At 42.8% G+C, this 26,085-nt stretch overlaps 1 protein-coding gene across 1 annotated transcript in view; it reads left to right on the top strand.

Moving 5' to 3' along the window:
• tmco6 (transmembrane and coiled-coil domains 6) overlaps positions 1–26,085 on the top strand; it is a 59,940-nt gene that overhangs the window by 3,138 nt on the left and 30,717 nt on the right. The window contains exons 3-8 of the mRNA XM_073067425.1: positions 4,501–4,610; positions 7,895–8,078; positions 15,733–15,837; positions 16,471–16,556; positions 22,192–22,308; positions 25,124–25,238. Coding sequence (XP_072923526.1) covers positions 4,501–4,610; positions 7,895–8,078; positions 15,733–15,837; positions 16,471–16,556; positions 22,192–22,308; positions 25,124–25,238 — 717 coding nt within the window. The remainder of the gene's footprint in view (positions 1–4,500; positions 4,611–7,894; positions 8,079–15,732; positions 15,838–16,470; positions 16,557–22,191; positions 22,309–25,123; positions 25,239–26,085) is intronic.

Genomic DNA, 26,085 nt, shown 5'->3' with positions numbered 1-26,085 from the left:
GTTTTCTTTTATAATTGTGTACTGTGAATATTTTGGATGAAAATTGAAAAGTCTCATACTTTTGATTTTATTTATTAATTGAAGGGGATAATGAAATGCAGTACAAAAAAGAAAATCTTTCACATTTTGTAAATGCTTAAACTTAGACGGCATCAGTGGCTGCTTGTTTATTAACAATGAGCTACCAACTTCCATATTGTGTTTATTCTTCAGAGTAAATTTATTACATATATACATGTATACTTGTATGTCATCATATACCCTGTACAACCCTGGAATTCACTTTCTTGTGGGCATACTCAGTAAATCCAATAACCATAATAGAATCAATGAAAAACCACACCAACAGGTGGACACCAGTGTGCAAAAGACAATAAACTGTGAAAATACAAAAAAAAAGATAAAAAGAAATAAAAATAGATCAATTATATTATGACTGATCCATTATTAGCAATAGGACAATCCATAATAACCATCTGGATATAATATTACAGGATAAATAAGCAAAAACAACTTACTTAATAGATATAGCCATTCCAAACACACATAACATACAGAAATCAGTAAGTGAAAAACACCAGAAATATTCCATAATTGAAAGAGGAAATTGAAAAACTTTGGAACATGAACAAGGTATACAACATAGAAACATAGAAAACCTACAGCACAATACAGACCCTACAGCCCACAAAGTTCTGCTGAACATGTCCCTACCTCAGAAATTACTAGGCTTCCCTATAGCCCTCTATTTTATTAAACCATGTATCTATCTAAAAGCCTCTTAAAAGACCCTATCATATCCACATCCACCACCGTTGCCGGCAGCCCATTCCATGCACTCACCACTCTCTGCGTTTTTAAAAAAAACAACAAACAAACAAACAACTTCCCCTGACCTCTCCTCTGTACCTACTCCCCAGCACCTTAACCCTGTGTCCTCTTGTAGCAACCATTTCAACCCTGGGAAAAAGCCTCTGACTATCCACACGATCAATGCCTCTCATCATCTTGTACACCTCTATCAGGTCACCTCTCATCCTCCTTCGCTCCAAGGGGAAAAGGCCGAGTTCACTCAACCTATTCCCATAAGGCATGCTCCTCAATCCAGGCAACATCCTTGTAAATCTCCTCTGCACCCTTTCTATGGTTTCCACATCCTTCCTGTAGCAAGGCGAACAGAACTGAGCACATTACTCCAAGTGGGGTCTGACCAGGGTCCTATATAGCTGCAACATTACCTCTCAGCTCCTAAATTCAATTCCACGATTGATGAAAGCCAATACACCGTACGCCTTCTTAACCACAGAGTCAACCTGCTCAGCTGCTTTGATTGTCCTATAGACTCGGACCTCAAGATCCCTCCACGCTGTCAAGAGTCTTACCATTAATACTATATTCTGCCATCATGTTTGATCTACCAAAATGAACCACTTCACAATTGTCTGGGTTGAACTCCATCTGCCACTTCTCAGCCTAGTTTTGCATCCTATCGATGTCCCGCTGTAACCTCTGACAACCCTCCACACTATCCACAACACCTCCAGCCTATGTGTCATCTGCATACATTGCACCGATAGTAATACAGTTGGCCCTCCTTATCCACGGATTCCGCATGCGTGGATTCAACCAACCGTGGAGCAGGAAAACCCGGAAGTTCTCTCTCCAGCACTCATCGTTTGAGCACGTACAGACTTGTCATTTTTCCCTAAACAATACAGTATAACAACTATTTACATTGTATTAGGTATTATAAGTAATCTAGAAATGATTTAAAAGTACAGGCAGTCCCCGGGTTGTGAACGAGTTCCATTCCTGAATCCGTCTTGAAGTCGGAACAGGTACATCCGGTATTATTTAGCCTCAGTTAGTAAAACGTTTGTCTTAGTATATAGTATATATTTTACCTTTCTATGCATATAAAATACTTAAGAAACATACGTATTTCAATAATTAAACCACTGCGTTGCTTAGTAAAAATTTTAGCTTTCATCGGGGCAGGGCCTTTCAAATGCTCCATTAAAATTGTTCCGATCGTTGACTGGCTGTAGTCTTAAGGCTTTTCCAATGACCGATGGTGTTTCACCTCCTTCCGATCGCTTTATTACTTCCACTTTATTTTCAATTGTGATCGCGATTATTTTCGTGAACAGACACTGCGGATTCAGAGCTGCGCCAGGTCCTAAAGTCCACCGCAGTGATACATGTTAAATAAGGTCTGGTGTTCCGCTTGGTCCTAAAGACCACCGCATTGAGACAGGTTAAATAAGGGACTTGAGCATCCGGGTTTTTTAGTATTCGCAAGGGGTCCCGGAACCAATCCCCGTTGGATAAGGAGGGCTGACTGTATCTACAAAAGTCAGTACACGATAGCGTTAAGCAATTAGGGCTACAAAAACAATATCTCTGTAATCTTCAGAAAGTCACAATACTAAACACTGCTAGAATAGCCCGGAAGTTCCTAGCAATTGAGAAACGAGTGTCCCTGGCTATGGCCGTATCTCAGGATTTACCAGCTTGAGCTGAGGAAAAATTAAATAATAATAATAAATAAATAAGCAATAAGTACCAAGAACATGAGATGAAGAGTCCTTGGAAGTGAGTCTGTAGGCTGTGGGAAGGTTACAATTTGTAATGTTGTAACTTGAAACACTGACAATATAAATATGTTGAAGCTCTGAACTGTTGTGGAATGTTTATTATTAAATGAATATTATATAAAAGGAAGTTCCGCAGTATGGCAACAAAATCTCTGTGCATGGATGCATTGCAGTTACTGCGTCACCACACGCCTTTGCAGATCAGTAGGAGCAGTGACGATGGTATACCTGAATATCATTGTGAGAAATGGTATACTGTTTACTATACAACCCGTTCCATTCTGTTACTTAGTTTTATTTGTAGAACATTACGGCACAGTATCACTCAACAGTTACAGCCACACTCAAAGGTTACTTGTACATTGTGACTTATGGTCTCATAAAAACAATCCTATAAGACATAGGAGCAGAATTAGTTCATTCAGCCCATCGAGTCTGCTCTACCATTCAATCATGGCCGATTTACTATCCCTCTCAATCCCATTCTCCTGTGCCTTCTCTCCGTAACCTTACTAATCAAGAACCTATCCACCTCCACTTTAAATATACCCAATGACTTGGCTTCCCCAGCGGTCTGTGACAATGGTTTCCACAGATTCTGTGCCTTCTGGCTGAAGAAATTCCTCCTTGTCTCTGCTCTGAAGGGACGTCCCTCTGTTCTGTTTAATTCGTATGTCTCTTATTCCTTTTATGTTATTCTGTTTTATTTCTTAAAACATAGTACAGTACAGGCTCTTCGGCCCACTATGTTGTGCTAACATTTAAACCAACTCTCTTCCCTCCTACAGAGCCCTCCATTAGTTTTCTATCATCCATGTGCATATTCTGTATATGCAAGCACTCTTGAAAATACAACAGGTAGTTTTGTTTTATAGGATTGCTTTTAGATTTATATTTATTGTGTAGTTTATGTTTTTTATACTGCATCAGATCTGGAGTGACAATCATTTCATTCTCATTTACTCTTATCTACTGAAGAATGACAATTTAAAAAAACCTTAAATCTAAGTCTCTTAAGTGTCTTAATTACTACTACCCATGGCAATATGTTCTACACACCCACCACTGTCTGTGTTATTTTTTTTTAAACTTACGTCCGACTTCTCCCCTATGCTTTTCTGCAATTACCTTAAAATTATACCCTTTCATTTACCATTTCCACCCTGGTAAAAAGTCTCTTGATCTATACCTCTTACCATCTTGTACTTTTCTAGCAAGAGATTTTTGATTTATGAGATTTTTATTTATTTTGTTAATTAGTGTCTATCATCTGTTCCCTATTTGACCATTTATCTTGGAGCAGACTCAGGAAAGGAAGTTATAAGCATTTAGATTTAAGAGTACGGTCCTGTGAATAAGTTTGAAAAGCAAATCTGTGGATGCTGGAAATCCAAGGTAATACATAAAATGCTGGAAGAACGCAGCAGGTCAGGCAGTATCTATGGAGAGGAATAAAGAGTTGACGTTTCAGACCGAGACCCTTTCTCATCACGCTGATGAACTAAAGTCGACTGTATATTCTCTCCCATTGATGCTCTTATCAGCGCAGAACAGGCCCTTCTGGCCCAACGAGTCATACTGCCCAGCAACCCGCCAATTTAACCCCAGCCTAATCACAGGACAATTTACAATGACCAATTAATCTACTAACTCGTACATCTTTGGACTGATGGAGGAAACCCATGCAGTTTACTGGGAGATCGTACAAACTTCTTACAAAGGATGCCAGAATTGAACTCTTATCTCCCAACAATTCAAGCTGTAATGATGTCAGGCTAATGGCTACGTTACTGCATCACCCTGCTTCTGCCGTATTTTGTGTGTGTTGCCCTGTGTATAAGTGCTTGTAAGGAACAGATAATTTGACGATCTATGTTCAGCACAGTGTCCTGTTTTTCTGCAGGTATCGCAACTGTACCAGAGGATTCAGCGTGGATCAGAGGATCGGGTAACTGCATTACGATCCCTGTGTCAATTGCTGCACCAGAGGGAGGCACAGAAGATGTTTGTCAGGTACCTGTACTATAATGTATTTGTCAGGCACCCGTACCTGCTTTCTCCTAAATACACTTCACAAAATTCTGCAGTAACTCCAGATGAAGAGCCTTGGCTAATACAGGTTGACCACCTCGAATCCGGCAATCAGTAATCCAGTTCCACCGCTGGTTTGAACATTATTTTTACCAGCCTAATTTCAAATTTCCTGCGTGGCTGCATCAAACTGTCGCCATTATTTTGGTGCCACCATTATTAGAATCAGCTGTTGGCAGAGTCTTTAAATGAAGCAAGTCGTTCCTCTCTGTTATTTTGCATTTATTTTTATAACCTGTGCTTAATGAGCCTCAGACATGGCTTCAGTGAATAAAGGAAGTGTTTCTCGTGGTGTAAAGCACAAACACCATATGTTATCTATACAAGATAGGGTAGAAGTTCTGAAAAAATCTCAAAAGTGGAGTGTCTGTGAAAAGCATGTCATTTGTATAACACTGGCTCTGCCACAGTTTATAATACAACGAGACAAAAAAAAGTTGCTCCAGTTCTTTGTTGACAGCAAATAAAAAAAAATAGATGTGCATTAGGAAAACAATGAAAGATATTCACAACTACATAAAGCTGTCATAAAGTGGTTTAAACTGTCAGCGAAAGTGTAGAACTGTCAGGAGAGAGGAGTGAAATTATTTCGTGAAGAATTAGGATTGCATTATGAGTGATTACCGTGAAGGGTGGCTTCAGTGTTTCCAGCAGTAACGTGACATAACATTTCGTGCAGTGTGTGATGGAAAACGGTCAGCAGACAGACAGGGAAGCAGCTGCCGAGTTTGTTCAGTTTGCCAAGTTAGTTCCTGATGAGAATGTAAGTCCCGAACAGCTCTACAATGGGGCCCAAACCGTTTATATTGGCATTGCATTCCAAGACGAACACTGACTACAGAGGATGCAGAGTCAGCAGCTGGTTAGAAAGCATCACAAGTTTGTGTCACTCTGCTCTGATGCTGCAGGAACCCACAGGTGTAAGCTGTTAGTCATCGGCAAAAGTTCAAGTCCCAGAGCTTTCAGAAGTGTGAAGCAGTTTCCAGCAATTTACTGTCTTTAACAAAAAAAGAATGGGTTACAACTGACATGACATTGGAATGGTTTCATCTCTCCAGGAGCGAGAGCTCACTGTGACTGTCTGGACAAAAACTGTAAGATCGTGCTGATTTTGGATAACTGCTCTGCACATCCAAAAGCAGAACTCTTGGTAAAGAATGATGTTAACAGTACGTCATTAATTCAACCCCAGACAATGGCATACTACACTTTCTGAAGGGTAAATATCTATCCCTGTTTATGAAGCAGCTACTTAGTGTAGTTGACTCTGGCAGACCAGTACAATTTGTTGTTTCTTTTTTTTATTATCCAAGGATGAGATGATCATCAAGTGGGTCAGAGATGTTCATTTATTTAATCCTAACCTAACCATCTTTGATACAGCAAAGTCACTAATCTGATACTGCACAGGTCTGGATCATTCAGATTTGTGGTGGTTAACCTGTATCTGCATCAACACACACAAAATGCTGGAGGAACTCAGCTGGTCAGGCAGTATCTATGGAAAAGAATAAAGAATCGATGTTTCAAGCTGAGACGATTCATCAGGAAGCGGAAAGAAGCCAAAATTCCTTTTGAGATTGTGGAGTTGCTGAGGCCAGCCTGTAAGTGTCACCACGCTTCCAGTGCCAACATAGCATGCCCACAACTAAATAACCCTAACGCGTTCGTGGGAGGAAACCAGAGCACCTGGAGGAAATCCACGTGTTCATGGGAAGAATGTGCAAAGGATACAGAGGATGCCAGAATTGAACACCAAACTCCTGTGACCCAAGCTATAATAGCGTCAGACTAACCGCTATGCCACCGTGGGGCTTTGATGCACGTCAAAACGTAGAATGATAGTGTCAATGACCAACACAGCCCGTGGATTGTGCTGGAGGCAGCTCGTAGCTGTTGCCATGCTTTCAATGGCTATATGGCAATTCCACACCTTAGCTGTCCTAAGCTGTACGGGAGGAAACGAAGCTGAGGAAATCCACAGTTACTGGGAGAATATACAAAGTTCTTGCAGGCAGACAAGTGAGAATTGAACCCCAATTGAGATTGCTGGCACTGTAAAGCGTTACGTTAACTTCTGTGCCATCGTGCTGCTTGCTTATTAGATTGTTTAGGTAAGGGAACTATTTTGCTGTCGTAAGAATTGGGGGAAATGATAAAATGGGTTGAAAGGGATAATGAATCAGCCGTGATAGAATGGTAGAGCAGACTTGATGAGCCAAATGGTCTAATTCTGCTACTCCTTATGTTTTCTGTCTAATTCACGCAGCCAGCATTCATTTTGAGAGGACTGGAATATAAAAGCACTTGGAGTATTGTGAGCAGCTTTGAGTTTGTTATCTGGGAAAAGATGTTCTGACATTAGAGAGGGTCCAGAGGAGGTTCTTGAGAATGACCCCAGGAACAAAAGGGTTAACATATGAGGAGTGTTTGATGGCCCTGGCCTGTACTTACTGGAGTCTAGAAGAATGCGGGGGGGTGGGGGGGGGGTTCTCATTGAAACCTATTGAATATAGAAGTGGCTTGATAGAGTGGATGTGGAGAGGATGTTTCCTATAGAGGGGTAGTGTAGAACCAGAGAACACATTCTCAGAATAGAAGGATGTCCCTTCAGAACCTAATTGAAGAGGAGCTTCTTTCGTCAGAGAGTGGTGAATGTGTGGAATTGATTGCCATGGACAGCTGTGGAGGCCAAGTCATTGGGTATATTGAAAGTGGAGGATGATTATGTTCTCAGTTTGTAGGGGTGTCTATAGGGAGAGGGCAGGGTAATGGGGTTGAGAACGATAATAAATGATGGAATGGCAGAGCAGGCTCGATGGCCAAATGGCCCAATTCTGCTCTTACATCCTTCGTCTTATCCTTGAAGATGACCACAACATTCTCAGGGTTTGCAGGCCTCAATGACCCGGAGAGCTGTGCTGGCCAGCGTCTGGGCTTTATGCTGTGGTTCTTGCTAGGCTCTCCCATACAAAACAGGTCAAAGGGTAGAGAGGGGCTAGAGTAGGAATAATCCACTGGGTTTATTCTGACCGGTCAAACAGAACTTTTACAGAAACAGACACGAGGTTTGAACCTTAGTTTCCGCCCTAAAAACTTTGGCGTAATGGGAAGTAAATAAGTCTGATTCAAGCAGTCGGCGAAATAAAAACAGATTCAGTAAGTGTAATCTGAGTGTTTTATTTCTGCTTCAACCCCATATATAGTTTGGAAAACAGTATCCACGTTCTCATTGGGCTCTTCACCAGCAACCTGGCGTCAGTTCAGCTTGAAGCCGCACGGTGTTTGCTAAAGCTCTCCCATGCCAGTGATCCCAGCATCTCGCTCGTGTGTTTGCCAGCAACACCCTACCTATTGACGTACCTCTCGGGTCAGAGTGCAAAGTTCACGGTAAGCCTCAGATTATAGAAAAGATCTTCACGCCATGTTCTTAGCTGCAGCCTGGCTTTGAGTTCATGGGTTGAGCATCATTTAGGATCCCGCCCACCCTGCTCGTGGACTGTTTGTCCCACTTTCATCAGGGAGGAGGCTTCGTTGTATCCACGGCAGGACCACCAGACTCAAAAACAAGTAGTAACTCACTAACCCACACCCCCAACCACTACTACTTTAACATTTCCTGTCAAAGTTCAAACATTTAAAGTAAGTTTGTTATCAAAGTACATATCTGTCACCATGAGATTTGTTTTCTTGCAGACAGACTTATTGAATCCAATAACCATAATAGAATCAATGAAAGACTGCATTAATAGGGTAGACAACTAGTGTGCAAATGCAACAAACTGTGCAAATCCAAAAACAAAGAAAAAAAGTAATAACAAATAAATAGCAATAAATATTAAGAGCATGAGATGAAGAGTTCTCAAAAGTGAATCCATAAGTTGTGGGAACTGTTCAGTGATTGGACCAAGGACACAGACACTCCTGTGTGTGCCGTCACTTGTTGAACATACAATTAATTTATGTATATAAGCTATCATCTGTGTTTATATTTATTGTGTTCTTAAATTTAATTGTATTTTTTCGTGCTGTATCAGATCTGGAGTAACAATTATTTCATTCTCCTTTACACTTATGTACTGGAAATATCTTGAATTTTGTGGTTAAGATTTCATAAGGAATTTGGATTTATTTATATTTTATTCACCGGGTTGATTCCGGAGATGAGAGGGTTAGCCTATGAGGAAAGATTGAGTCATCACGGACTATACTTGCTGGAGTATACTTCCCTTTAGTACAGAGATGAGGAGGAATTTCTTTAGCCAGAGGTTAGTGAATCTGGAATTAACTGCCCTGGGAAGCAGTAGAGGCTTAAATATTTTTAAAGACGTATTTAATGTACTTAATGTATAACTATGTTAAATATCATTAAATAAACTATATTTAAATGTATTGTATACACTCGCTGGCCACCTTATTAGGTACACCTGTACACGGCGTTGATGCAAATATTTAACCAACCAATCATGTGGCAGCAATGCAATGCATAAAAGCATGCAGACATGGTCAAGAGGCTGTGTGGTTGTTCACACCAAGTATCAGAGTGGGGAAGAAATGTAATCTAAGTGACCTTGACCGTTGTTGGTGCCAGATGGGATGGTTTGAGTATCTCAGAAACAGCTGATCTCCTGGGATTTTCATGCACAACAATCTCTAGAGTTAACAGAGAATGACTTGAAAAAGAAAAACAAAACATGGAGTCACAGCTCTGTGGGCAAAACCAGCTTGTTTCTGAGAGAGGTCAGAGAATGGCTACTCAGATTCAGTCTGACAGGAAGCTGACAGTAACTGAACTATCCACACGTTACAACAATGGTGTGCAGAAAAGCATCTCTGAACACACAACACATCAAACCTTGAAGTGGATGGGCTTCAGCAGCAGAAGACCACGAACATATAGGCCTCATGTACTTAATAAAGTGGCCACAGAATGTACATTAAATATATTTTAGATGATTATAGTATAGCCTTTGATATTCCTTTTAGGATATCCCAAACCATTTTAGTTTGTAAAGTACTTTACAAAGTATCTTGAGGGTGCATGGTAGTGTCGTGGTTAGTATAATGCTATTACAGCAGCAGCAAACTGGGTTCAATTCCCAACGCTGTCTGTAAGGAGTTTGTACGTTCTCTCCGTGACCATGTGTGTTTCCTCCGGGTGCTCCGGTTTCCTCCCACAGTCCCAAGACGTAGCGGTCAATCGGTCACGTGGATGTAATTGGGCAGTGCATGCTTGTTAGACCAGAATGGCTTGTTTCCATGCTGTATCTTTAAATAAATATTGTAAACAGTCACTTGGCTGTACTGCTCAAAGAGGCACTAGGAGTGGCCTTGGCGCTTTGTAAATAAATGCACTAATGTGATGAAGTTACAGAACGTAACCAAAGACATGCTGTTTGTATTGTAGACCAGTACAGCACTGGGACAGGCCCTTCAATGTGCCGATCATGAAGCCAATTTAAGCTGCACATCTGCCTGCATATGGTCTGTATCCTCCGTTTTTATTTGTTTATTTAACGGTGCAGCGAGGAGTTGGCCCTTAGAGCTGCATTGCCCCAGCCCTGATCTAATGATGGGACAAGTTACAATGACCGATTAACCTACCCAGTACATGTTTGGACTGTGGGAGGAAACCAGGGGACCTGGAGAAAACCTACACACTCCATGGGGAGGACATAGTCTCCTTGCAGAAAGGCAGCAGAATTGAGCTCCCAACTCCAGAACTCCTCAAGCTGTAATAGTGTCGCGCTAACCCTACGCATCTGTGACGCCTGTTTCTTGTCCATTCATGTGTCTGTCTAGATGTCTCTTAAAACAATGCTTCATGCCTACAGTGGTGCTAGAAAGTTTGTGAACCCTTTAGAATTTTCTCTATTTCTGCATAAATATGACCTAAAATCAAGTTAAGTCAAGTCACTTTTATTGTCATTTCGACCGTAACTGCTGGTACAGTACATAGTAAAAATGAGACAATGTTTTTCAGGACCATGGTGTTACATGACACAGTACAAAAACTAGACTGAACTACGTAAAAAAAAAAACAACACAGAGAAAGCTACACTAGACTACAGACCTACCCAGGACTGCATAAAGTGCACAAAACAGTGCAGGCATTACAATAAATAATAAACAAGACAATAGGCACAGTAGAGGGCACTAAGTTGGTGTCAGTCCAGACTCCGGGTATTGAGGAGTCTGATGGCTTGGGAGAAGGAACTGTTACAAAGTCTGGTCGTGAGAGCCTGAATGCTTTGGTGCCTTTTCCCAGATGGCAGGAGGGTTAAGAATTTGTATGAGGAGAGCGTGGGGTCCTTCATAATGCTGTTTGCTTTGTGGATTCAGCGTGTGGTGTAAATGTCCGTGATGGTGGGAAGAGAGACCCTGATGATCTTCTCAGCTGACCTCACTATCTGCTGCAGGGTCTTGCGATCCGAGATGGTGCTATTTCCAAACCAGGCAGTGATGCAGCTGCTCAGGATGCTCTCAGTACAACCTCTAGAATGTGTTGAGGATGGGGGGTGGGCGATGGACTTCCCTCAGCCTTCGCAGAAAGTAGCGTGCTGCTGGGCTTTCTTTACTATGGAGCTGGTGAGATTCTCCGCCAGGTGAACGCCAAGAAATTTGGTGCTCTTAACGATCTCTACCAAGGAGCTGTCGATGTTCAGTGGAGAGTGGTCGCTCCGTGCCCTCCTGAAATCAACAACCATCTCTTTTGTTTTGTTCACATTTCAGAGACAGGTTGTTGGCTTTTCACCAGTCCGTTAGCCGCTGCACCTCCTCTCTGTATGCTGATTCATCGTTCTTGCTGATGAGACCACAGTCATGTCATCGGCAAACTTGATGTGGTTCGAGCTGTGTGTTGCAGCACAGTCATGGGTCAGCAAAGTGAACAGCAGTGGACTGAGCACGCAACCCTGGGGAGCCCCCGTGCTCAGTGTGATGGTGTTGGAGATGCTGGTCCTGATCTGGACTGACTGAGTTCTCCCAGTCAGGAAGTCTAGTATCCAGTTGCAGAGGGAGGTGTTCAGGCCCAGTAGGCTCAGTTTTCCAATCAGTTTCTGAGGAATGATTGTGTTGAAAGCTGAACTGAAGTCTGAACAGCATTCAAACGTACGTGTCTTTTTTGTCCAGGTGGGGGGTAATGACAGTGACGTCGTCTGTTGAACAGTTGGGATGATACGCAAACTGCAGGGGGTCCAGTGAGGGGGGCAGCAGGGTCTTGATGTGCCTCATAACGAGCCTCTGGAAACACTTCATGACGATGGATGTGAGTGCAACGGGACGGTAGTCATTGAGGCAGGACACTGAAGACTTCTCCGGCACAGGGACGATGGTGGCAGTCTTGAAGCACGTTGGAACGGTGGCGCTGCTCAGGAAGATGTTGAAGATGTCAGTGAGAACATCTGTTAGCTGGTCTGCTCTGAGCACTCTGCCAGGAATATTGTCTGGTCCAGCAGCCTTCCGTGGGTTGACCCTGCACAGGGTTCTCCTCACATCGGCCACAGTGAGACACAGCACCTGCTTATTTGAAGGAGGGGTGGACTTCCTCACTGCCACGTCATTTTCCACCTCAAAACGAGCGTAGAAGTTGTTCAGCGCATCTGGGAGGGAGGCAACACCCGAACAGTCAGGTGATGTTGTCTTGTAGTTGATGTCCTGAGTGTCCTTCCACGTGTGCGCGTGTCGCCACTGTCCTGGAAGTGGCTGAGGATGCGCTGGGTGTGTGCACACTTTGTCTCTCTTTGAGCATAAACCCAAGTTTATGATCTTTAAATAGAGCAGGGCCTCCCACACTCACATCTGATTGTTATCCCATTGATTGAAACACCTGACTCTAATTTCCCCTTTAAATGAACTGAATCCTTGAGGCTCACATACTTTTTCCAACAAATACATGTAATATTGGATAATTTTTCTCAAATGAACATGTATATAGTGTTACTTGTGTTATTTATTTCATTGGATTCTCTTTTTCTAGTTTTAGGACTTGCTTAAAGAACTGATCACATTTCAGGTCATTTCTGCAAAAATAGAGAAAATTCTAAAATATTCTAAAATACAAGAGGACATGATTTGAGAGTTAAGGGGCAAAAGTTTAGGGGTAACATGAGGGGGAATTTCTTTACTCAGAGAGTGGTAGCTGTGTGGAATGAGCTTCCAGTAGAAGTGGTAGAGGCAGGTTCATTATTGTCATTTAAAGTAAAATTGGATAGGTATATGGACAGGAAAGGAATGGAGGGTTATGGGCTGAGAGCGGGCCAGTGGGACTAGGTGAGTGTAAGCATCGGCATGGACTAGAAAGGCCAAGATGGCCTGTTTCCATGCTGTAATGGTTATATGGTTATTCACTTGTACTTCCACCACCTCCTTTGGCAGTGTGCTTCATTGTGCGCACCACCAGGGGGCAGGCTTGTACCTAGAATCACAGACTCTTGAGTCAAAATCGAGTTGTTATATGCATAAATAGGTCTGCACAAGTGCAATGAGAAACTTAACCGCTGCAGTATTACAAATACCAGATAGCAGCATTCACAAGAAAAGCATAAATTAACATAAATTGTTTTTGCTCATCATTGTAACATCGTCTTCATCTCTGCCATCAGATTTCTGTACAGCCCATGAATGCTTCCTTACCATTATGCTTTCTTTTTGCACTTTTTTCATTCACATCATCATTATTATGTGCCGTGTCGTATGATGTGGGCAACAATTGATCATCATGATCGTGATTGTTCTTGGCAAATTTTTCTACAGAAGTGGTTTGCCATTGCCGCCTTCTGGTCTTTACAAGACGGGTGAGCCCTGCCATTATCAATACTCTTCAGAGATTGTCTACCTGGCGTCAGTGGTTGCATAACCAGAACTTGTGATAGGCACCAACTATACGACCGTCCACCACCTGCTCCCATGGCTTCATGTGACTTATCGGCGGGGGGGGGGACAAGGGCTAAGTGCACCTTGTCCAAGAGTGATCTGCTGACTAGCAGAGGGAAGGAGTGCCTTACACCTCCTGTGGTAGAGACGCATCTCCACCCACCACCTATTTTATATATAGCGCTATGCACACGTCTTTTCGGCAAGGACTAGAAGGGCCGAGATGACCTGTTTTCGTGCTGTAATTGTTATTTGCTTATGTGGTTATGTACACATCAGAATCACCAGCATGTGATGTGAAATTAGTTATTATGTGGCAGCAATACACTACAGTACATAAAAACTGTAAATTTAGTAGACATAAAAATAAGCAGTGCAAAAAGAGAGTAAAAGAACATGTAGTGAGGTAGTGCTCATGGGTTCATTATCCATTCAGAAATCTGATGGCAGAGGGGAAGAAGCTGTGCCTTAAAAGTTGAGTGTATGTCTTCAAGCCCCTGTTCCTCCTTACTGACAGTAGCATTGAGAAGATGGCTGGGTGATGAGTGTCCATAGTGACGAGTGACTTTTTGAGGCAATGTTCCTTGAAGATTGTCCTGGATGCTGGGAAGGCTTGTGCCCATGAGGGAGTTAACTGAGTTTACAACTTTCTGCAGTTTGTTTTGATCCTGTGCTAGGGTGCCTAAGACTTTAGCACAGCACTGTATTTGTCAATGTAGAGCGAAGAGTGAGAATCCAGAATAAGGTGGAGGACTATAGAACTGTGCAAAAGTTTTATAGCCAGGGAGCCCAAGACTTTTGCACAGTACTGTATACTGTGATTCATAGTAATTTTTGTCTTGCACTGTACTGTTCCTGCAAAACAACAAATTTCTTGACATTTGTCAGTGATAAATGTTCCTGATTCTGGCACAATTTTTACAAGAATAACAATATAAGCACAATAAAAAAAGACAAATTCCACTTTAGTACAAAGTGGTTACAGTGTCACCGTACTGAGGTCGGTTGTGATTAGGGTTCGGCTGGTTGGTTTAATGACTGAATGGTTGAAGGGAAGTAACTGTTCTTGAACCTGGTATTGTTCAAAAGTTCAAAGTAAAATTTATTATCGGAGTGCAAACATCACCACATACAACCCTGAGATTCTTTTTCTGCAGGCAAACGTGACTAATATATAGACCAGTAACTGTAAACAGGATCAATGGACAACAAACTGCAAATGTAGCCATAAATAAATAGCAATAAATAAGAGTCCTTAAATGAGTGTCGTTATCCCCTTTTTTCAAGTCTGATGGTTGAGGGATAGTAAAAACACAAACACGAGGAAATCTGCAGATGCTGGAAATTCAAGCAACACGCACAAAATGCTGGTGGAACACAGCGGGCCAGGCCTGCTGCATTCCACCAGCATTTTGTGTGTGTTGGTTGAGGGAAAATAACTGCTTTTGGACCTGGTGGTGCGAGCCCTGAGACTCTTGCACCTTCTTCCTGGGGCAGCAGCAAGAAAAGACCATGGCCTGGGTGATGAGGATCTTTGATGGATACTGCAGTTCATGTAGATGTGCTCAATGGTTGGGAGGGTTTTACCTGTGATGTACTGGGCCAAATCCGCTACCTTTTGTAGGATTTTGCACTCAAAAGCATTGATGTTCCATAATTTAGCCAGACGGCACACTGATGTGGGACTTCAGGCTTTTGAACCTCTCGCCTGATGGTAACTGAGAAGATGGCATGGTCCAGGTGGTCAGGGTCTTCGACAGTGAATGTAGCCTTCTTGAGGCTGTGCCTCCTGTAGATGCAGAGATGAGAAGGAATTTCTTTAGCCAGAGGGTGGTGAATCTGTGGAATTCATTGCCATAGATGGCTGCAGAGGTCAAGTCTATGGGTATATTTAAAGCAGAGGTTAATACGTTTTTGATTGGTCAGGGTGTCAAATGTTACGGGGACAAGGCAGGAGAATGGGTTTGAGAGGGAAATGGATCAGCCATGATGAAATGGCAGAGTAGATTAAATGGACCAAATGGCCTAATTCTACTCCTGTATCTTGTGGTCTAATCATTAAAGGACTGGAATGGCTGTTTTTGTGCTGGAGCTGCTGGTTATACAGGGTATTGATCTTGGATGGATTTGATGATATAAATCGCCCTAATGATTCTGGAAATGCTTTCAGGAGCAGTGTTTATACATCCTGGGCAACATGGCGGCAGAGAATGAAGCTGTTCGGAGTCAGCTCCTGCTTCAAGGCGTGATTCAAGCACTGGCAACCTGTCTGCAGGTGAGACACGTTCCCCAAAACCCCATTGGTCAGCCTGCTTTCAAAAAAATGTTAGCAGACCACTTAAGTGCAACAGATCAGCAGATCTAGAGGCACAAGGGAAGTTGCAGGTGCTGGAAATGTGGAGCAACACAAATCCAAAGCAACAACATCAGCCTCAGTTTCCCACCTCCTTGCTTTTATTTCACTATCCTCCCTTAGTGATTCCTTCTGCAACCTCTAATGCCTATCAGTTCCCTCTGTCCCTTTCTTCCATCCTCCACTCTCCTCTCCTATCAAACCTTTGGTCATTTATACCCCTCCCCATTCTCGCTCTTTCTAATACCTGTTCTGGTTCCCCTTTTACCTCTTTTTCTCCTCACCTGTCCATTGCCTCCCTTTGGTGCCTTTCCTCATTCAATTTCTCCCCGGTCCAGATTCCTCCTTCAACCCTTTTACCTTTTCCTTTGTGTCACTTCCCAGCCTTTTACTTCATCCACCCTCCCTCACACACTCACCTGGTCTCGCCTCTCACCTCCCAGCTCTCACTTCGTTCCCCCTCCCTCCCCCACCCACCCATAGAGTTTCATAGAGCTGCAATGTTACCTCATGGCTCTTTATTGACGTGCCTCAAGTATTGTTGCTCTCTTTCAGTCTCCTCACGAAGCAGTCGTGGAGGCAGCGGCTTACTCACTTTCCCAACTGCTCCAGGCCAAGGAAGCAGGAGAGAAGATCGTGCCGTAAGTTCTCTTCTCAATCCGGCTCTCGGGAATGGAACATGGAACGGTACAGGCCCTTCAGCACACTATGTTGTGCTGACCTTGTAACCTACTCCAAGATCAATCTAGCCCTTCCCTCCCATTTACCCCTTCATTTTTTTTTAATCATCCATGTGATCTTAACTCTGCCTAATGTATCTGGTACTACCAACAACACTGGAACACGTTCCAAGTACCCAACGTTTTCTGTGTTTTTTAAAAAAAACAACTACCCCTGTCATCCCCCAATCATCTGTTGTATTACCCATTTCTGTCCTGGGAATAAGTCTCAGGTTTCCCCCAGCAGTCCAAAGATGGACCGGTTTACAGGTTAACTGGTCGTTGTAAATTGTCCTGTGATTCGACTGTGGTTAAATTGGTGGGCTGCTGGGTGGAGTGGCTCATTGGGTCAGAAGATCTGTTCTGCGCTGTATCTCTAGTCTAAGTAAATAAGTAGATCAGCACAACACTTTTAGAGCTTGGGGCATTTGGAGTTTAATTCTGGTGCCATTCCTTAAGGAGTCTCTGTGTGTCTACAGAGCTTTTTCAAGTATGTAAGAAAATAAAAGAGATGAGAGTGGATATAGGGCTGCTAGAAAATGAGGCTGGAGAAATAATAACGGGACAAGGAGATGGCAGGTGAACTAAATGTGTATTTTGTATCAGTCTTCACTGTGGAAGACACTAGCAGTGTGCCAGATGTTGTGTGTGAAAGAAGAGAAGCGAGTGCAGTTACTGTTACAAGGGAGAAGGTACTCAAAAAGCTGACAAACCTAAGGGTACATAAATCACCCAGACCAGATGAACTGTACCCTAGGGTTCTGAAAGAGGTAGTGATAGTGATTGTGGAGGCATTAGTAATGACCTTTCAAAAATCATTTGACCTTGGCATGGTGCCAGAGGACTGGAAAGTTGCAAATGTCACTCCACTCTTTAAGAAAGGAGGAAGGCAGCAAAAAGGAACTTGTAGCCCAGCTAGCCTGACCTCAGTGGTTGGGAAAATGTTGGAGTCATTTGTTAAGGATGAGGTCATGGAGTGCTTGGTGACCCGGCAAGATAGGACAAAGTCAGCATGGTTTCATTAAGGGAAATCTTGCCTCACAAACCTATTGGAATTCCTTGAGGAGATTACAAGTACGATGGATAAAAGGGATGCAGTGATTATTGTATATTTGGACTTTCAGAAGTTGCCACAAATGAGGCTGCTAACCAAGTTAAGAGCCCATGGGGTACCAAGCATTGGCTGATTGGTAGGAGGCAGTGAGCGGGAATAAAAGGATCATTTCTGGTTGGCTGCCAGTGATTGGTGGTGTGCCAGATGTTGAAGGGTTTGAGGGAAGAGAAGTGAGTGCAGACCAATCCTCAGAGAGGGATCAGAAGTGGAGAGAGTGAGCAGCTTCAAGTTCCTGGATGTGACCTGTTCCCAGCATATCAATTCAGTTATAAAGAGGGCAAGACAGCGACTATACTTCATTAGGAGTTTGACGAGATTTGGCATGTCAACAAATACACTCAAAAACTGCTATAGATGTTCCATGGAGAGCATTCTGACAGGCTGTGTTGCTATATGTAAGGGCTACTGCACAGGTCTGAAAGAAGCTGCTGAAGGTGTTGGAAAAGAGAGAGAGAGAGATACCACTTCTACCTCTTCCAACGATTCTGAGTGAGACACAGAGAGATCGGTATTTACTGACAATTACCTTTATTGTTCAAACTAACAAATACGTGAATTCATACATCAAATACCTTGTGCGCACAACTGCTAAGTACCCCTGACTCTCCTGGATAGTCAAAGAATAGCAAAGGTATTACCGGGGCGGAGGAATTTACGCTGGCCAGGCGCTCCTTGTTCCTCGTGGTCCCGACTCACACTCCACGTGTTCACGCAGGGTTCTTCTCGCTTGTGTCTGCGATGGTTATTCTTCGAAGTTACCGCCACCGGCACACATAAAGCATCCACTTTTATATCCATTGCTTATCAATTCAAATGTCCCATTCCCGTGTCATTGGCCGCAGGTCATGTGTCTGGCCTTTAACACCTGGTCATTGGCTCTGGTCCAAAGCAGCCTCCATCTATTGTCCTCTTCCCATCAAGGGACAGTTGCTGACTCATGGCTCATTGTTCTCAGTCAGCAATGAGCTTGAATCACCTCAGGCATTCACGTCTGCATGTTATAGCCAACCAAAGAACACCTCACAAACAACTCCTTATTTGGAAATGCAGAAATGCAGTCCAGCAGATGCACCTGAAGAGTCTTAAATAGATAGATACTTTATTCATCCCCATGGGGAAATTCAACATTTTTTCCAATGTCCCATACACTTATTGTAGCAAAACTAATTACATACAATACTTAACTCAGTAAAAATATGATATGCATCTAAAATCACCCTCTCAAAAAGCATTAATAATAGCTTTTAAAAAGTTCTTAAGTAGTTTACTTAAATACATTGAGTCCTAACCCCGGCACTTTAACATATCTTACTCCTGGCGGTTGAATTGTAAAGCCGAATGGCATTGGGAGTATTGATCTCTTCATCCTGTCTGAGGAGTATTGCATCGATAGCAACCTGTCGCTGAAACTGCTTCTCTGTCTCTGGATGGTGCTATGTAGAGGATGTTCAGGGTTTTCCATAATTGACCGTAGCCTACTCAGCGCCCTTCGCTCTGCTACCGATGTTATACTCTCCAGTACTTTGCCCACGATAGAGCCCGCCCTCCTTACCAGCTTATTAAGACGTGAGGCGTCCCTCTTCTTAATGCTGCCTCCCCAACACGCCACCACAAAGAAGAGTCTTTGTGTCTTCTTTAAAACACTAATGAAGTCCAGCATGTCAAGCTCACAAAATGGAGAATCGAGTGTCTTCACAAAATGGCAGCCTCCATCCCCCAAGCACACGGCAAGAACAAAGACTGCTTCCACTGTCCTTGATTCATTTGAATTCACCGATTTGAAGATTGTCATTCTTTCTGGCCAACAAGGTTGTAAATTTAGTCAGCTCCATCTTGGGTACTAGCCTACAAAGTACCCAGGACATCTTCAAGGAGCAGTGTCTCAGAAAAGCAGCGTCCATTATTAAAAACCTCCAGCACCCAGGGCATGCCCTTTTCTTACTGTTACCATCAGGTAGGAGGTACAGAAGCCTGAAGGCACATAGTCAGCGATTCAGGAACAGCTTCTTCCCTTCTGCCATCCTATTCCTAAATGGACATTTAACCCTTGAACACTACTTCACTTTTTGAATATATATATTTTTTGTACGATTTTTAATCTATTCAATATACCTATACTGTAATTAATTTACTTATTAATAGTTTTTCTTCTATATTATGTAATCCATTGAACTGCTGCTGCTAAGTTAACAAATTTCATTTCACATTTTAAACCTGATTCTGATTCGCAGGGGTTGGTGTTGAGACCGTTTCTTTTTATGCTCTATATCAATGATTTAGATATTGGAATAGACGGCTTTTTTGCCAAGTTTGCAGATGATACAAAGATTGGGTGGGGGGGGGGCAGATAGTGTTGAGGAAACGGATGCTGCAGAAGGACATAGACAGATTAGGAGAATGGGCAAGAAAGTGGCAAATGAAATACAATGTTGGAAAATACATGGTCATGCACTTTGGTAAAAGAAATAAACGTGCAGAATATTTTCTAAATGTGGAAAAAACAATCCAAAAATCTGAGATTTAAAGGGACTCCGGAGTCCTTGTGCAGAACACCCTTAAAGGCTAACTTGCAGGTAGAGTCAGTGGTGAGGAAGGCAAATGCAATGTTAGCATTCGTTTCAAGAGTTCTGGAATACAAGAGCAGAGATGTGATGCTGAGGCTTTATAAAGCACTGGCGAGGCTTTTCCTTGAGTATTGTGAACAGTTTTGGGCTCCTCATCCAACAAAAGATATGCTGGGATTTGAGAGGGTTCAGAGGAGGTTCACTAGAATGATTCCGGGAATGAAAGGGTTATATGAGGAACATTTGATAGCTCTCGGTCTGTACTCACTGGAATTTAGAAGGATAGGGAGGATCTTATTGAAACTTTTCAAATGTTGAAAGGCCTAGACATGGTAGATGTGGAATGGATGTTTCCCATGGTGGGGGAGTCTAGGACAAGAGGGCACAGCCTCAGGATAGAGGAGTGTCCATTTAACAGATGCGGAGAAAGTTCTTTAGCCAGAGGGTAGTGAACTTGTGGAATTTATTACCACAGGCAACTATGGAGGCCAGGTTGTTGGGTGTATTTAAGGCAGAGATTGATCGGTTGATTGGCCATGACATCAAAGGTTATGGTGAGAAGGCTGGGGAGTGGGGCTAAGGAGGGGAAAAACTGATCAGCCATAATTGAATGGCGGAGCAGACTCGATGGGCCAAATGGCCTCATTCTCCTCCTGTGTTGTCTTATGGTCTTATGGAATGCATAGGTTTTCCACAGTCCAAAGACTTAACTGGGTAGGTTTTAAATTGTCCCATGATTGAGGTAGGTTAGGATTAAATTGGAGTCATGGAGTTCCTGGGGCAACATGTCTCAAAGGGCCAGAAGGCCTACTCCATTCTGCGTCACTAAATAAATAGATAAAATTAATTTACTGTGAACTTTGGAGAGCGGCGAGTGCTCTGATTGGTTGTGTCTCTCCCTGCTTATCGTACGGAGAATGTTCTGTCAGTGCAGTTGCTCTGTTTTGTCACCAGAGGGTAATTGTGCACCATCTGAATAACTGATTTACCAGCCTACTAGACAGCATTGGAACAATCAACCTTTGCTAGGGAGGAGTTCAAAATAAATTTATTTTCAAATTACATCCGATTGAAGGATATCAGCTCAAAAATCGATTGTTTATTCCCCTCCATTGATGCTGCCTGGCCTGCTGAGTTCTTCCAGCATTTTGTGTGTGTTGCTGTGGATTTCCATCATCTGCAGAATCTCCTGTGTTCATATGCTATCTTGAGATTTGTTTAATTTCAAGCATATATAGGGAAAAGTACAATAGGATATATAAAAATCATACATAAAGACTGTGCAAAAGAAGGTAAACTGCAAATAAATATTAAGATTGAGAACATGAGTTGTAAAGAATCATTGAAAATGAGTCTGTAGGTTGTGGAATCAGTTCAGTGTTGAGGTGAGTGAAGATATTAATACGGGTTCAGGAGCCAGCTGATTGAAGGATAATAATTGTTCCTGGTCCTGATAGTGTGGGACCCAAAACTCCTGTACCTCTTGCCCAATGGCAGCTGCACAAAGAAAACATGGCCCAAATGGTGGGTTCTTTGTACTGTAGTGGGTAGCATTACACTCTTACATCTTGGTATCGGAATTTTATTCTGGTGTCCTCTGTAAGGAGGTCTTGCGTTCTTCCCACGAGCACATTCCCACAGACCAACGATGTACCAGTTTATTCCAGATCCAGAGGTCTGTAATTAGGCTACTGTTAAATTGGTGGGTTGCTGGGCATTGAGGCTCGTTGGGCCGGAAGGAGCTGTTCCACGCTGTTTCTGTAAATAAATAAATGTCAGTTCTTTTAGTCAATTTTGATTTTTTTTTCAAACTTGTGCTTTTGTTGTTTACAATCATTTCTCTCCCTGACTTGTGTATAATTATTTTGAATCTCAACAGTGCGGTTCTGGAAGCCAGCTTGACTCCACGTTTGATTCATCTGTTGGATCCGGATTCGGAATTTGGGATGCCAACGGCTGTGGAGTCCGCCTGGTGTCTGCATTACATCGTGAGTAGGTAACAAGCTCACACAACTGGCTGTAGTCCCAATCCCCGTCCTGTTCAGATATAAGAGCAGTGTTAAGCCATTTGGCCCAACGAGTCTGTTCCACCTGTCCTTCATGGCTAATTTATTACCCCTCTCAACTCCATTTTCCTGCCTTCTCCCCATAGCCTTTGATGCCCTGAGTGATCAAGAACCTATCAAGCTCTTCTCTAAATCTACTCTATGACTTGGCCTCCACAGCTTTCTGTGGCAATGAATTCCACAGGTTCACCACCCTCTGGCTAAAGAAATTCCTCATCATCTCTGATCTAAATGGATGTCCCTCTATTCTGAGGCTGTGTCACTGGTACTAGACTCCCCCACTATTGGAAATATCCTCTCCACATCCACTCTATCTAGACCTTTCACTATTCACTAGGTTTCAATCATTGAAACTGACTCCCTCATTCTTCTGAACTCCAGCAAGTACAGGCCCAGAGCCATCAAATGCTCTTCATTTGTTAAACCTTTCATTCCTGGGATCATTAGGTAGGTTAACTATTACATAGAACAGTACAGACCCTTCAGCCTACTGTGTAGTACTCGCCTTTTAACCTACTCCAAGATCAATCTAACCCCTCACACATAGCCCTCCATTTTCCTATCATTCATGTGGCTATCTAGTAGTAGGCAGCTGTCAATCCCAGGGGATCATGAGCTTGTGCATCTGATGGACTGTGTCCTCTCCAGTGTGGGAAAATTTGAAGCACTGGCTGTTGCCCAGGCAGCAGGTTCCCCTCTCCACGTCACTGATGTAGTCCAAGGGAAGGGTAAGCACCGATACAGCTTGGCTCCAGTGTCGTCACAGAGGTTGCCAGTGAAGTTGTAAACAGCATCAAACTGCCTTAGTTTGCCCTGCTCCAGATTGCTCCCTCGGGGTTTACTCCCAAAGCCTTTCTTGGGTATGGTATGGGTATGGCCACAAGGCAGCGGAGGTTTAAAATCCGTGTTTTCTTTCTCCTCGGCGGGCTGCCAGCCAAGGCTCATGAGCCCCACCTACCCAAAGCAACTAGTTTTATGGCACCAGTGTTCCATCGTTGCCCCTTCTCTTGTCAGTAGAAACAGTTCCGCCAGGCCTAGCCACATGTGAAGGCCAAGACTTGGAGCTGGCTGTTAGAGACACACCCCATTTTGAGCACTTCCACTTCCAGCTATGATAACCTTAGGAACCGTGTCTTAAGAGTTTGGTAAATGCCCCTACTGTGTCTGCCTCTACCACCATCCCTAGCAGGGCATTCCATGTACTCACCACTCTGTGTATTAAAAAAAAACAACAACAAACAAGCAACAACAACTACCTCTGACATCCCCCCCTCTACTTTCCACCAATCACCTTAAAATAAAGTGCTCTTCTGCTAGCCGTTTCCACTCTGAGGAAAATCTCTGGATATCCACTAAACTATGCCACTTTCCATCTTGTTTACCCCTGTCAGGCCACCTCTTATCCTCCTCTCTAAATAGAAAGACCCTAGTTTGCTCAACCTATCCTCATAAGACATGCTCTCTAATCCAGGCAGCATCCTGATAAATCTCTGCACCCTCTCTAAAGCTTCCCCATTCTTCCTATTATGAGGTGACCTGAGCTGAACACAATACTCCAAGCATGGTTATTCTATGGATATGATTCCATATGACACAGCTGCAGTTATCCATGTGTCGTTGTCTTTTGCAGAGTGACATACTAGGACATATTGTTGACAGCAAAGATTTAACCCTTTGAATATGGGTCTAAAGTCACATCTAGGTCTGGACCAGGTAGAAACAGTTGGTTCACTTCTCCAAAGGGATATTCAAAGTTCATAGTAAATTTATTATCAAATATATATATATACACACACACACACACACACACAGTATTTCAGCATGTACAACCCTGAGATTCTTTTTCTTGCGGGCATACACAGTACATACAAAAACCATAGTCGAATCAAAGACCACACCCAACAGAACGGACAAACAACCAATGTGTAAAAGACCACAAACTGTGCAAATACAAAAGAGAAAAATAATAATAATAAATAAATATTAGGCAATAAATATCAAGAGGAATAGATGAAGAGTCTTTGAAAGTGAGTTATAGATCATGGGTACAGTTTAGTGAAGTTGAGGTAAGTTATCCCCTCTGGTTCAGGAGCATGATGGTTGAGTGGACATTGGATAACACAGTACAGAAACAGGCTTTTCAGACCATGATGTTATGCTAAGCTAATTGAAGTTGTAATTAAATACCCAACTAAATTAATCCTATCTGCTGACACAATATCCATATCCCTCCATTGTCTGCATGTTCTTTGAATCTCCCTTTGCCGACCTAAGAGCTTTTTCAATGCCATCATTACACCCACCATTCTCTGTGTGTTTAAAAAAAAAATAATAATAACAGCAACTTGTTCCAGATATCTCCTTTAAAGTTACTCCCTCTCACCCTAAATCAGGGGCGCCCAATCTTTTTTTATGCCATGGACCTCTACTATTAACCAGAGGGTCCATTATACTTAACACAAAGTACATTTACAACACAAGTTTTAAAAATAATCAGTATAACACTACTGGCACTTCATATGCGATGATTAATACGTGAAAATTACTAGAAGTTACAATAAGTACAAACAGAGAGCAAAAATAGTGAGGTCATGTTCCTGAACCTTTTAGAAATCTGATGGCTGAGAAGAAGAAGCTGTTCCGAAAACGTTGAATGTATGTCTTCAGGGCTCCTTTACCTCCTCCCCGAAGGGGAAGAGGGCTAATTGAAACACTCATCTCTCTCTCTCTCTGTTTCCCTCGCAGTGGTGTCAACTGTGAATGTCTGGTCTCTCAGGGCCTTGTGCACCAAGCTGTACGACTGCTGATAGCTTTGGGCAATGCCATTGATTCCAGCACAACAACAGATGGTGTGGAATTGGTAAGTAAAGCTGGGAGATCCTTTAATTTATCCCCACATGCCCATCGTCAGTGCCATTTCAGAGTAGGACAGGATCCATCTAATGCATAATAGAAAGAAAAATCACTGTTTATGCAATGCCGTTTATAGCCTTGGGACTTTCTGAAGCACTTTACTGCTTGTTTTTATGAAGCGTGGATGTTGTGAAGTGGGAAATGCCACAGTTTCTTATATAGAAAGATTAACTTTATTTGTCACACATGTGTTGAAACTTGGTGAAATGCGTCATTTGCGCCAACGACCAACACAGTCCAAGGATGTGCTGGGAGCAGCTATGCTTCCAGTGCCAATGCAGCATGCCCACAGCTTACTAATCCTAACCCAAACGTCTTTGGAATATAGGAGGAAACCTGCATGATCACGGGGAGAGTACAAACTCCTTACAGAGATCAGCAGGAATTGAACCCCCAATTGCTGGTGCTGTAACATTGAGGGTCTATGACCGTGAACTCCAAAACCCCTCTTCTAAATACTAAATATTTAGTAAATCTCATTATCCACTTCAGGGATAAAGGAAGAACTTGAGTTTTTACAGAATCTTTTGCGTCTGAGCAGCGTCAGTGATAAGGACCATTAGTAATATAATCCTGGGCAGTTGGTCCTGCTGTTCCTTGGAAATTTTCTTCCCTCATTCAAAGTATACTTTGCCATGATAAATCGAACTCGGGTTGGAGGAGCAACACCTCATATTCCGTTTGGGTAGCCTTCAACCTGATGACATGAACATTGATTTCTCTGATTTCTGGTGATTTCTCCCCCTCCCCATTCTCTTCATTTCCCTTTCTGGTTCCCCTCTTACTCCTCCTCA

Source organism: Hemitrygon akajei, chromosome 15 (genome assembly GCF_048418815.1).
Source record: "Hemitrygon akajei chromosome 15, sHemAka1.3, whole genome shotgun sequence".
Classification (NCBI taxonomy): domain Eukaryota; kingdom Metazoa; phylum Chordata; class Chondrichthyes; order Myliobatiformes; family Dasyatidae; genus Hemitrygon; species Hemitrygon akajei.
Note: the sequence above shows the minus strand (reverse complement) of the source record. Positions and strands in the feature narration are given on the sequence as shown.